The sequence below is a fragment of the Myxocyprinus asiaticus genome, chromosome 20 (assembly GCF_019703515.2).
Source record: "Myxocyprinus asiaticus isolate MX2 ecotype Aquarium Trade chromosome 20, UBuf_Myxa_2, whole genome shotgun sequence".
NCBI lineage: Eukaryota > Metazoa > Chordata > Actinopteri > Cypriniformes > Catostomidae > Myxocyprinus > Myxocyprinus asiaticus.
The window spans coordinates 16,552,737-16,566,923 of record NC_059363.1 but is presented as its reverse complement, the minus strand read 5'-3'; the positions used below and the strand labels follow the sequence as shown (position 1 = coordinate 16,566,923).

Genomic DNA, 14,187 nt, shown 5'->3' with positions numbered 1-14,187 from the left:
ACAATAAATAGTTTTAAAAATAGTTTAATTGTCAACAATTAAAAAGACCAAATAAGTCTTTGCTTTTATACTTTATTATTCTTTAAATTTTTCCTTTCTTGAGTCTATGCATAAATCGTATCCATTAAACCTAGTGAATCACACAGACATTAAGCCTCTTATCATTTTCCACAAAGTTATATACAGTGGCTTCAATGACTTGAGAGGTGACAAACAAAGACAGGAATGTTTGTACAATCTGATACAATAGTACAAAATATCCATTAGTGTCAAACAAGCAAAGCAAACGAAAATTTGTCAAGAAATGCCTGTAGGAATCCAAAGAAAAACACACAAAAACAATCTCAAAGAGAAAGGAACAACAAAAAGTTCCCAGTGAAAAGAAACCCTAAAAGTTTCTCATTCTGTATAACAGTATGAACTGACACAAGTGGCAGAGATGGGACATGGGCAGCTAGTTTCCCTTAGCCAAACTGCATTCTGCAAACAAAATTGAGCATGTGACTTTACTTCATAGCAAGAGGTACGAAGTTCGTCCACCCTTCAGAGGAAAGGAATACTGCAAATCAAAAATGATCAAAGTATACCCTAATTTTCTCACTTTTGGTTTGCTGTGTTAGCACAACCTTCAATAATATACACAAAAACAACTTTTCAGCTTTCAGGTGTGTGGTATTACTTCACAACAATCTCCAGGAGGGCCTCACCCTCATTTGTAAAACATGAAGCTGTAGATTTTGGCCTAAGTGCTAATAAAAAAAGTGGGTTATATAGCTTTTGTTTGGGTATTGCACAGAATGTTATGCAATGCAATTACACAAACTTGAATACTTTAAAGCTTGTGTATCTTTCTAAACAATTATCAATAATACCATTACCAGTAATCTTCGTGAATATCAATCATCTGTGCAGCATACTTCTGTTATACTGATATACTTTGTATTTAACAAAACAAAAAGGACCATCCAAATGTAGACTGTTTGGAAATAGGTTTAAAACTGAATGATTAAAATTGTCATTTCAAAATTACTGCAGTACTGCAGCACCATGACATCAAAGATAGTAATTAAAATGTCCTTTTAACAATAACAATCAAATCAATGACTGTGAAGTTTATTGCAGCTATACTGTGTTCCAAACTATGCCACTTTCTTATTTAATGCCAAGAATATAAGGCCAACCAAAGCCATAGTGTAAAGAAAGTTCAACATAATTGTTCACAGGCAATTTACCTAAAAATCTTCTCACACTAAAGGTGAAAATAAAAACAAAAGTACAGTTGGTATTTTTCTAGTCTGGCAAACAGAATTGTTAGATGACATGTGAGGTCTCCATAATCTAATTTTGAAGAAAAGTTACCTTACAAAGCTAAACTAAAGTTAAAAAATAAAAAGATCAAAAGCACACTGGACAAAATACTTAGAAAGTGCAAAAAAAACAAAACAAAACAAAACAAAAAAAACCTTCACACAAAGAAAACATAACACAACCTAAAAACACCCATTGCATAGGTTAAAAGAGGAAAGCAGTATGAAAAAGAAGGCATGAAAGACAACAGGCAGAACTGAACAAGAAAATTAACTAGTAAGGGGCTTGTATCTTATTTTTAAATGACATTACAATGTTTTCATCTAAAAATACCAGGATTGTTTGTATCGGCAGGCTCTCGTTTGCCACTACAAGGAAACACAATGGCTGAGTCACTGAACAGCCTAAACATGTTTTATATTAGAACGGTGTAGAAAAGGGAGATGAGAATAATTGTAGCCATACAGACTTAATATTTCTTTGTTTTGTCATCACTCTGCTATTTGGTGTACTATTAATACTCCTATTCAGTCAAACTTCAACAGAGACTGGTCTAAAGTACATAAAGGAGGAAGGCAACCAAAGAAGAGGTATGTGTATATATAACAGTCTGCATTAGATATGATTGTGAAATAGCTTTGGTTTAGATAGGATAGGAAAGACAATGCAACAAAGGAGAAGGCAGGATGGAAAAAACTGACATAAAAAAGGACTAGAGACAAAAAGAGCTTTTTTTCAGAGGATAATTTAAAAACATAATCAATGTTTATCTATCTCTGTATGTGCTGTGTGCTTAATAATTTGTCCTATCCCATGTGGGATATTATGGGAACTTTGTAACTAAAGTGACAGTCAAATTGGCCACTTGGTCCCACAGAATTCCCTCTCAAAACTAAAAGCAACACCCTGAGCTTTCTTTTTATCTTTTTAAAGTTAAAGGCTTCGTGTGAATCAGTGTTAATATATAGTTTTAAAAAGTTAATCTTTTCTGATGTAATTACAATAACAAACCTATTCCCATTTAAAATTACAATCATGCACAAATGCATGGACACCCTTAACTGTAGTGAAGAGGAAGAGTGAAAGAAGGAAATCCAGACTTAAGTATCCAGACTTAACACAGGACCTGAGGCTTATATTAAAACTAGAATAATGTGTTAAAAATCACTGGGCTCTGAACAGTAGTTTAAATATGAAGGTCTGTTATCTAAAAGGGCATATAGATGGTAAAAATTCACAAGATAACATTAAATACAGAGGTGCCACCCTCACTTGGTGGCAAGTCAAGAACAATGGAAGTTTAACACAGCAGGATTTGGCCATCAATAAACTCTCCCTGTTCACTAAACATATAGATATTTACAAACAGTACAAAAGGAAAACAACAACAGGTAAACATGTAAAAATGTTAGGTTAAAGTCATCAGTCTGGAGGAGACTAAGTTAGTCATAAAAATATTTTTAAATCTTATTTTAAGGGTTATTTACAGGTTAATTACTATAATGGCTTCTTTCAGATGTCCCAGTTTTCCCAGTATTCCAGTTTCCCTGTTAGAGCTTCTGTGTGGAAGTCTTAAAGCAGCTTCTGGATAATAAAACAGAGATGATGATGTCTTTCCTTTATGCATCTTCAGACGACTTCAGCAGTTCAAGAAAAGCACCAACAGCTCCAAAGTATCCCTAAAACAAATACACACACAAGTGTACTTATAAAACAAATTTGACCGATTAGCCACAACTTAAAACCTCCTGCCTAATATTGTGTAGGTCCTCCTCGTGCCGCAAAAACAGCGCCAACCCGCATCTCAGAATAGCATTCTGAGATGATATTCTTCTCACCACAATTGTACAGAATGGTTATCTGAGTTACCATAGACTTTGTCAGTCTGGCCATTCTCTGTTGACCTCTTTCATCAACAAGGCATTTCCGTCCACAGAACTGCCGCTCACTGGATGTTTTTTTGTTTTTGGCACCATTCAGAGTAAATTCTAGAGACTGTTGTGCGTGAAAATCCCAGGAGATCAGCAGTTACAGAAATACTCAAACCAGCCCGTCTGGCACCAACAATCATCCATACGATTATGTAATCAGCCAATCGTGTGGCAGCAGTGCAGTGCATAAAATCACACAGATACAGGTCAGGAGCTTCAATTAATGTTCACATCAACCATCAGAATGGGGAAAAAATATGTGATCTCAGTGATTCTGACCGTGGCATGATTGTTGGTGCCAGACGGGCTGGTTTGAGTATTTCTGTAACTGCTGATCTCCTGTGATTTTCACACACAACTGTCTCTAGAATTGACTCAGAATGGTGCCAAAAACAAAAAACATCCAGTGAGCGGCAGTTCTGTGGATGGAAATGCCTTGTTGATGAGAGAGATCAACATAGAATCGCCAGACTGGTTCAAACTGACAAAGTCTACGGTAACTCAGATAAACGCTCTGTACAATTGTGGTGAGAAGAATAGCATCTCAGATGCGGGTTGGCGCTGTTTTGGCAGCACGAGGGGGACCTACACGATATTAGGCAGGTGGTTTTAATGTTGTGGCTGATCGGTGTATTTTCATTGGACTACTGCCATATAAAATAAGTGATCCTGAAGTGCTATCAATGTCTGAGTAACGCATATGTGAAAATTACACAAGTAAAAGAAAAAGCAACAGATGATTAAAGGCATAGTTCACCCAAAAAATTTAATTCGATCATCGTGTTCTCACCCTCATGTCGCTTAAAAATCGCATAGCTTTCTCTTTTCCATGGAACTATGAACGATGTACTGGATGTACCTTTTCTTTGCGGATTGGAATTCATCACTTCTCTCAGGAGCTGACCAAGGAGAGTTACGCTGGATGGCAATAGTGAAATTTCAATCTGTTTCTCACCCAAAGGTATCGCATAACTTCAGGAAACTTGGAATGTGCCGCACAAGACATGGACCACTTTTATGGTGCTTTTGCATCCTTTTTGAAGCTTGAAAACTCCAGTCCCCATTTATTGTACTTTTATGTAAGAGAGCAACCAGTACATTCTTCAAAATTTCTCCTTTTGTTTTTCTTTGAGTCATACAGGTTTGGAAGGACATGAGGGTGAGTAAAATAAGACTTTTCAGTGAACTGATCCTTTAAAGCCTTGGACAGAATTACCTCATGTTCCAGGAAGAGGGCTCTCAGCTGGCCCTTGGACCAGAAGTCCATAGCATAGGCAAGAAGCTTTGTTGACACTGTGTTTATACGCAGAAAGTTCCCCACAAAAACAACCCGTTCGATTTTCTACAGGACATAACAGAAACATCACTCAGTTACAACTGGTATTGAATTGCACCCAGCAGGTTGATCCCTGCAGTACTTGTACTGTACCACCAGGGGGTGACATAACATACACTAAACACCCAACTTTTGTTGAGGTTGAAATTTGGGGGTGCTTAGGGTTTGTTAGAAAAAAATTCAAAGGCTATTAGCACCAACAACTTTAAACATTCATAAATACCAACTAATGCACTACAAGTCCTCTATTTTGTGGGTATTGTTCGGAGTTCCTGCTCTGATGGTGTTCTGTACGCCCTGAAAGCCCTGTACAATGCTGCTTGATCACCAGGCTACAAGGCAACACTGTAGAGAAGCCCAGAGCGGCCAGACATATGCTCACAGATACTGCTGACTGCATAAAGACAAACACTTGCAAAAACAACACACCTCATTGACTGCACACATGCGTGCAATAGAGCCGATGTTATTGGTGATGGTGACGAGAGTTGCTCTGGCCAGGTCCTCTTTAGAAATACAGTCCCTTTTTTCTTTGCTCATCATGTGACCAAAACTACAACAAAACACAGACACACAACACATATATATGACATTTCTGTTACTTTTTCAATAACTTTGAGGCATTTTTAAATTCAAGGCCTTCAAGATTCAAGGTTCTACATGACTGTGGAAACCTCTTTATTCACATTAAGCTTAAGGATTTTGAGCAGTGATTCAAATAACTAATGAGCTGGGTGGGGGAGTTCCAGCCTAAAAACAAATGTGAGCAAGGAGTGGGATCTCACACGTTTAGGTCACATGAGACAGGCAGGCCTGCACGCTTGTCCCCTTAAATACTCAGAAGCATCACATTTCATTTGTGGATCTTGCCACCTGACACCATACATACAAATAAAGAGAGCCTTTTATACCTTGAAGCCACTGCTGACCCCTGCAGGCCGAAGCGCTGGTAGTCTCCTCCATAGATGTCCTTCACCAGTTTGTCCACGTTGGTGCTGTCACCCTTACTGGCCATCTCAAGGGCCTCTTCGAAGGTCTCGCAACCCGTCAACAGACAACACAGTCCCAAAAATGTCCCTCCGCCCAGACTACAAATAGAAAAAGTGAAAGAGAAAGATAAACTATCGTGAGTCAAAACATGGCTACAGGCTCAATCTAAAGTGCACACATGTGCATTCACTCAAACACACACAATTTGACCTTGTGACCACAATTTAAACTATTCGCCTATGGCATGATGATTCATCGAAAAATGGCCAAGGTTGCAAACAGACCAGCATACAAAAGGACACAGGTATGTGGTCATGGCAACACAAAGTATGTCTATGTCCACGGAGTAAACGGTGGGTCCTTAAAGACAAGAATCCCCTGTGCAGTGTGCGCTGGGGATGGGAGTCCTATTTTAGATCCAAGGTTTTCGACATAGAAATAACCCCCAGATTATAACTGCCATCCGCATGTCAATACTGGAAAGATTGTGAAGGCTGCACGGATACCTATGCACATGCCCACACCAAAAAAAATCAGTGGTGAGGATTCTTCATTACAAATCATTATTAAATGTGGTAAATATATTGTCCAGATACACAACACACAGTTTCGTAAAATGTTGAAGAATTTGAGTAATAGTTTCTGAGTGTTCCGCAAGAGTGACAGAGGCTGGACAAACTCATCCCTCCTGACAATCATGGCTGTGAAGCTGTTTCACTCTGGTACAACCACATTTGAAAATGCTAATCAGAAAACTGACATGTGAAGTTTGCATCACACTCTGCTGTCATTTACAGATTAATGATCTTCAACATTTCTAAATTTCAAGACTCATCTTTCATAGAAGAATTGTCATTATCAAATGAAAAAGAAAGGGGTTGGTTTTTGTTCTTAAAGCTGAAGTATGTAATTTCTGCGCCACTAGCGCCACCAAACGGAATTGCAAAAACAAACATTGTTTTCAAAACAGCTTTCTGAATATGCACCCAGTCTGCCATTGGTCAAACAAAAAGATAGCCCTGCCCCCAACTCTTAGTGGGTCCCTCTAAAACACAGATATTTTCAAAGCGCCAGAGGGAAAGAATGCTTACATTTGTTTCTGCATATTAAGCTGGGATAGGAGAAATTATTTTAACACAGAAAAGGGGTTGATGGAGAGTTGCGAGGCGATGACAGTCGTTGGAGTTTCTGGTGCCCCCCAGGGAGTTGGTGCCCAACGTAGACTGCGTAATATGCATATAGGGAGCGGCGGCACTGTGCATATGGTTAGTTAGCAAATTGTCAAAGGCCAAGTCATATTTTATGTTGGAGCGAGAGACTAAGAGCTCCATGTCATAAACAGATCAGGCCTCAACCCCTTTTGTCTCTCTTTCTGATAGAAAAGTCAAATGGGTTCCTGTAGTTCAACTTGAAGAGTATTTTTCAGCAGTAACACCAAGGTCATGGGTTCAAGTCCCAGGGAACACGTATACTGATAAAATGTATACCTTAAATGAATTGCAAGTCACTTTGGATAAAAACATCTGCCAAATGAAAGTAAATGTTTTTTTTTTTTTTTTTTAGCCAGAGTTCCTGACACTCATATGTTTTGGTTTTCACTAAATGGTGCCCGTTTAATGCAGCCATGTTCAGTCGTGCTGACCTTGTGCCCGTAACACGTTTGTAGTTGTCCTTGGAGTACACTGCCAGAATGCTGACGCCCGAGCCAATGTTGACCAGCAACATGGGGAAAGGGTTGTCAAGACAACAGGGTCTTTTGATGCAGTGCTGAGTGTCGGAGGGGTTTTCGAAGTAATAGCACTCAGGATGGCCGTTAAAACCGACTGAGTCAATGTACAGCAGCCCCTGGATCAGACAGTCCAACTCATCCAGCTTCAGTAACTCTAAATCAGCCATCTACACAAAGAGAAAAGAAAATTTAAAATAAAATCCTCACGTTCATTTACACTTCATTACTTAAACCTATTCATCAAAGACACATTTATAATAATGTAAAATCCCAGGCCGGATGTTCTAACCAAATCAAAGCCCTTATGCTTTTGTCAATCAGTTTTAGTCTAACGGCGTGTCCAACAGACGCGACATGAAAAAGCAACTTGGTCTCATAGAATCACATTACTATACCTACGTTATGTAGCTCTTTGTAATCCTTGTACGCATTGTGGCAATTTTCAAGACTTTTAAAATTCCTCCAATTTTGCTATCAAAATCATTTGAAAGCCAAAGTGTGGTCCATCTCCTCACCATTCTGAAGTCATTCTCAAACTTGTATGCCCCGCCCCCAGTGGCACAGAGTGTGGTGTGCAGGCTGGAGAAGTGCTTATCTCTGCCCATCTGGATGAATCTGTGCATGGCAGCGGTGGGGAAGCGGATGAAGTGCAGGTTTCCAGTGCGACCGCAGATGGTCAGGTTGTGAATCTCCAGGTGCACATCGCGGACACCTGTTTTGCCATAGGCCGTATTGGAGGTGAGATACCTGCGTATGCTCTTCAGATTCTCCACCTCCTCCTGCTCTTCCTCTGCTGTGATGTCTTTTGGCTCAAAGTAAACAAGCTTTACTAAAGTACCACCAATATCCATCCCAAACCATGGAAAGGCTGGAGAAAAAAAAAAAAGAGAGAGAGAGAGAGAGAGAGAGAGAGAGAGAGAGAGCGAGAGATATCGATCAATAGCACTGTGTAAATTCTGCTCTAAAGAAAAACACAGTAGACAAACTGGATCAGCAGTCAGTGATAAAGTATGGTCAGGGTGATATGGCAAGCCATGGCAGTACACACACACACACACACACAAGGCGTTTTTGAATAAAGTCCAGTTCGAGTTTGATTGAGTAAAGTTAAAATTTGAGCCGATACTGGCAGACTGACCTCTCTAAAACCAGTAAATTAAGAGTTACTCTGCACTCACTCAATAACTTTATTAAGAACTGCAACATTACATTAATTGAATTTTACAATTCAAGCACACGTATATTTATTTTTCTCCAAAACTCCAAGTTGTGACACGTTAAATATTCCTTGCATTAATCAAAATGAAAATACAAGGAACAAAATCCTGATGGCTCTATTTTTTTATAGAGCTTTTAGAGAGATAAAGACCAACTCATCTCACATATGCAGCAAATGACACAATCACAAAAAGCACTTAATCTTTAATCTTAAAGTTCAATCAATATCCTAAAGTTTTAAACACTGCCTACCAAAAATCTGCTCAGTTTACTCAATACATGACTTTTATTACAATGTTTTTCTGTAAAGCTGCTATACAAATTAAAATGACTTGACAAAGTGCTGTTTGTCTCAAACATTCTGGGAAACAAAGCTAAATAAATCTATTGTCAAAGGGATCATTTATATTTAAATAAAAATAATGCAAAATTCAGTTTCATTGCCCGTAAGATACCTGTAATGGGTACATTTTCTCAGTTCAACTGCCATTAATCAGATTAATTTTGGATTTGATCTCAGTATGTTGGTTAATAAAAATGTTGCAAGCAGGCCAACAAAAAAAGAGGCAGTGACTTGGTCGCCACAAGCAACACTGCAAAAGCGAATAAGGAGTCAGCCAGTTACCGTGGAAACAGCCATAAGGCTGCAAATGGCTGTTCCAGGATGCTTATCAGGTGAGAAATACAGAAAAAAAACAAAAAAAAAAACAAAAAAAACACAGGTTGTAGCTGTAATCTCTTCTATAATTCAATGTAAAACAAAAGGTCAGTTAACAGATATAGTTTACTACAGGTCCTTCCAAATCAGCCCTTTGAGTAATATTGACCAGTGGCGTATCTTACCAGTGTCTTATCTTTTTAATTATAGGTACATTATTACTGATATGACTCTTACATCAGACGGTCACTGGGCTGACCCCAGAGAAATCTGACAAAATCAGGTTAGGTCAGGGACACAGATTTGAACTTGAATAACCTGCTGGCAAGCAAAAATCAATCTGTGCTTATATATAGGCATATTCTGCCACAGTTACTGTAAGATATCAATGTCCATGACACCTTTATTGTGTTGATCTGACTGTTTGATCAGATTTATGATTGGCTTGTCAGCTGGTGCTGGACAGGTGACCGGTCTGTGACCAGAGCGTTCTCTATTATGACATCATCTCAAATGAACCTCACATTTCCTTACCACCTAATCTAGTCGTCGGTGGGTGTATGCTGTATTCAAATGGATATCTTGGAAATAAAATTCCCAATTTTGGCAAGTGCAAAGTGCAAACTAAATTAATATGCACATTCTTTGTTTAAAAATGCAGATTTTGAGGCATAACACACGTTGTCACAGATTGCTGTTACTTGAAAAGACAGAAAACAAAATGATCAGTAATATTCGAGCCAGTGATGAAACAATGTTTCCAAGTCTCTGGATTGGGGGTGAATGACAGAGGTTGAACAGAGGGTGTGACAGTGGTGTGACATAATGACAACCATACAGGCAGCACAGCCCATATAGGTGAAAGGTCTGTTAGTGTTTACATCCCCCAGTCAGTAGAGACAGAGAGACCAGGATCAAGAGAGAGAGAAATTGGCAGGACAGTGTTTCCATGTGGGGGGCTAGGGAAGGTAAAAAGTGGGGAGGGAGAGAATGTGAGAGTGAGGGGCTGACATAGACAGGGAGAGGGAAATTGGCAGGCAAGTGTGTGTCCAACTGAAATTGAATTGAAATTTGATTGTATAACAAACAATACAATCAAACGCAAAAACTGCTGAAATTTAGATAACTGCTGATCTCAGGTCATTTTTATTCATAAATATCTGACAACATAGTTTGCATGCATTTGTTTTATGAATATGAATACAAAACAACACAAAGAAATACATTTTCATCATCTGTCTTTTCAAAACTGTCACAGAAGTGATTAACAGAGAAGGAAACATCACCTTAAACTATGTCTATAGCCTTAAATAACACTATTTTTTTTTTTGTCCTGATCAATTAAACTATTCAAAAACACATTAAAAATGTAATTCCCCCCACACAATTACTTGAATACACTATGATGAACATGTTTTCAATTACTACATTCAAAGTTATTTTGATATGTTTTCTGGGGCTTCTGAAATTCTTGAAAAATGAGTAGTGCAGAATAATCTTTTATTATTATTATTATTATTATTATTTTTTTTTTTAATGAGCAGAGAAACAATTTGTTTTATACATTTTATTAATATTTAAAAAACGTTTGTCCATCAAATAAAAATCATTTGGTGTAACCATGTTGGTTGCTATTTTGTTGTGGTGTGGGATAAAAAAAAAAGAAAAAAGCAGACAGGACTCTTTTAGACCCTCATGACCATGTGTGATGTTTTAAAAAAAAATACCTGTATCATGTTTTTACATTTTTATGAAAAGGCACATTTTGTTCAGGTCATTTGGAGTAACCTGAGAAAACTTTTTGATATACTTGACTCAAAAAATTCATGATATTTGTAAAAAATATTTTTTTCATCCTGAAACATAAGTCTAAAACTTTTTTTGAAATGAATGATTAAGTTGTGTACAGTGTTTTAATACCTTATCCTTGATAAATACACCACTTGACATTTTTAAAATGATTAAATCAATATGTTGTTTGGAGAAAATGCAATAAATGTTTTTCAAAAATGTATGAAACTAAATTGGACACAAATTACATTTCTACGAACTTCACACGTGTTTTTTTTAAACTAGATTCTTAAAAGTTTTCTCATTTTTATCACCTTGGACAACCTCATTTGTCAATGACCCCTTTAAGTAGTTATTAAATTAGTGTAAGAATGCATTTTAAACTTGCACATATTTTAGAAATTTCTTGGGCCAAGTTCTACTTTTATGAAAAGAACAACGAAGAAACAACAGCATCAACAGAAATGTTACCACACACAATATATTGCTAGAGCTGTGGAATGCTGACAAGCTGGCCCGACATGTAGACGGCCACAACTAAGGATTAGCAGAACTGTAGGCAGTAGGCACACATCAGCACTTTATGAAGAGTTCGTTTTTCTGTTGCCGTTACCTGTGCCAACATAAACTAAAGCTGACACATGAAGCCATATTGTTTTACAACATTGTGACTATTTACAGTGAGGTAATCACCAGAGTATTCTGTATGCATTTCCAAGATTTTCCAAGGAAATATGAAATTACCCTCCAGGGTGAGATGATGTCTTCTTACCTGGCTTCCTCACACACTTCAGCTTCATCCTGCTGGTCGCCTTTAAACTCAGGTGTAACCTAATAACCCAAACAGTGGTAGAGCCCCTGGCACCACAAGCAGACAGCAATTAATCCTTTAGTTTGGCGTAGTATTATGGCATTAAAACAACGCTCACTAAGTTTAATTCTTAGCGTCGTTTTACAAAAGTGCAGAAATGTGAGGATATTCTGCATATTGGTGTGTGGGGGCGTTCCCGTCTGCCCCTTTAATGCGGCCACGCGAAGACAAAAGTCGAGAGCTGATTGGCCGAAACGCGCCGAGCCTTCCCATCAGGAGCGATTTCAGCGCACCTCCTGACACCGCGCCGACCAATCAGAGAGCGAGAAGAACAATCACAAAGGTTTCATCAAAACAAAAGACACCCTTCTTCCCTAACTCGTATTTGATAAGAAGCACAGGCCAAACATGCCCAAAAATAAAGACACTTCGGAACCTTGCTCAAAAAACTAAATTCCTGATCATGGAAACTGAGGTTAACAAAAGTCACTGATATGAAATACAGGTGTATAAACACATGTTCGCATCATCTTACATTGATAGGTACTGTTTTAAAACTGAGGATAATTAACCTATTGAACCATTACACTGACTGACAATGGTATATTTGAATCCTGGCTAATATTTTTTGATGTGGTTAGTGAAAACGTCCATTGAGAAACATTCATATCTTTCAATAATTTGTTAAATAGTGACTTGAAAATCTCCGTACCATGAAGTCTGTATTTGTCATATGGAGTCATATGGAGTGATTACTTTTCAAACACCGTGGAAATCAAATGGACAGATCTTATCTGAGAAACACTTACGCGGTCTGTTTTTCCTCGCCGACTCCACTCGCCTCCGCAGCCGACACTTTTTCGCCGGAGACCCGTTGGTTTGAGGCTCGTGCGGATGATGCTGGTGGAAGCTCCCGTTGCTCAGCTGTCGCCGGATCGGCTTGTGCATACCGTTTGTGATGCACTTACCCGATCCTTTCTGGTCCATCATTGATTTGGCCTTATCCATACTACAGTGCACGAGCCTTAAACATACACAGACACGCGCTCGATGTCTCGCGCTCTCGAGATAGGAGCAGGCAGGTGGCTAATGACTTACACCAAATGCATGGACTTAAACTAAAAGCAACAATACATACAAAAACAGCAATAAAACCGTTTGTTTACAGGTGTCGAATCCAAAGCGATTAGACCGAAACGCTAATACACGCCGCGGCCATTGTCGGTCATATTTCCACTCCAGTCCCAGCGCTGCGGCAGCCACCCCGTCAAACAACCGGCTCATGACGTCACCCAGAATTGCTCCACGATCCAGATTTACAGCTCAGCGCGAGCAGAGCATTGCGCCCCACACGCACACACACACACACACACTCTCTCACTCACTCTCTCTCTCTCTCTCTCTCTCTCTCTCTCTCTCTCTCTCTCTCTCTCTCTCTCTTTAAAATTATCACCGTCTAAAGAGCAAAGTACAGAACGAGGATGTCCACGCATCAGTAGGAAAGGTCTTGAAATATCTCGTTTTTCTCACACATGATCACACATCTCTAAATAAATAAATAAATAAATAAATAATGATAAATAAAATGAGTTTAATGAAATTTTAGAATTACAATTTTTGTTATATTCATCAGTTTGTTTTTGCGTTACAGGAATCATAAATATGAGTGAGAGTTTCATCCTTTTTGAACACTGTGGTTACATAAAACAGGTTAGATTACAGTAGATAGTGATTACAAGGCAAAAACTAAATAATTATTAGTGTTAATAGTAATTCTATTTTAAATTGTAATTAAAGTTTGAAAAAAAGTTTAAAGTTTTTTTTTTTTTTTTTTAAACAAAGCTCAGATATATTTAGTTTTACATTGTGATTGCTGTCATTTGGCTTGGCCACCATAATAGAAAATATATTCAAGTGTCAGAGGCAACTCGCAAGTAAATACCATTTTAAGCATAGAAAAAAGCAGCTAACATCTGTGTTAACTGACTTAAATCAGTTAGTTCACTTCAGGACAGTATGTCTGGATAATTTAAGAAATGTTAAAGAATTATTGCATCATGTCATTTCAATCACTGTTTATATTTCTGGAAAGTATGGTGGGAGGTACTTTTCATAGCAGGGGCAAAATAGATGCATGCCAAAATAACTACAAGACTGAGAGTGGCCATCAGTGACCTAAGCCATTACTTGGCAAGATCAAAGAAAACTGGACATCTTTGCCATAATATAAAGAGGCATGAGGACAACTAAAAAAAAAAAAAAACTGTATAAAGCAATAAAAAACAGAGGGATGACCAAGTTAGATATCTTTTTCATTAATTTAGACAAGCTTGGATCCAATCAAAAGAATGCAATTTATTTAAATAATGAACTGAACGCAATTATTCCTTGATATAATATCATTTATTGTAACAA

At 38.1% G+C, this 14,187-nt stretch overlaps 1 protein-coding gene across 2 annotated transcripts; it reads right to left on the bottom strand.

The window, feature by feature from the left end:
- Nucleotides 1-8: 8 nt before the first annotated feature.
- Nucleotides 9-13,049, bottom strand: LOC127411165 (pantothenate kinase 1-like). 2 transcript variants are annotated; one of them, XM_051646533.1, is made up of 7 exons: nucleotides 12,582-13,049; nucleotides 7,810-8,162; nucleotides 7,208-7,461; nucleotides 5,487-5,663; nucleotides 5,005-5,128; nucleotides 4,456-4,581; nucleotides 9-2,987 (listed from the first exon to the last, which is right to left on the bottom strand). In XM_051646533.1, exons 1-7 carry the CDS (start codon nucleotides 12,778-12,780, stop codon nucleotides 2,928-2,930), a joined length of 1,293 nt encoding a protein of 430 aa, XP_051502493.1. In that variant the 5' UTR covers nucleotides 12,781-13,049; the 3' UTR covers nucleotides 9-2,927. The 2 variants fall into 2 exon arrangements, with proteins under 2 accessions (XP_051502493.1, XP_051502494.1); XM_051646534.1 differs by lacking the exon at nucleotides 12,582-13,049 and adding an exon at nucleotides 11,734-11,929.
- Between the last annotated feature and the right edge of the window lie 1,138 nt (nucleotides 13,050-14,187).

Bases quoted from the DNA above. Each gene is read 5' to 3' on its own strand.
- LOC127411165 (XM_051646533.1), bottom strand. From the start codon at position 12,780: ATGGATAAGGCCAAATCAATGATGGACCAGAAAGGATCGGGTAAGTGC. The intron at 5,664-7,207 runs GTCAGCACGACT...TTCTATTTGTAG, and splicing joins AAACGTGTTACGGGCACAAG to TCTGGGCGGAGGGACATTTT. The intron at 2,988-4,455 runs GTAATTCTGTCC...TATTTGTTTTAG, and splicing joins CCCTCTTCCTGGAACATGAG to GGATACTTTGGAGCTGTTGG.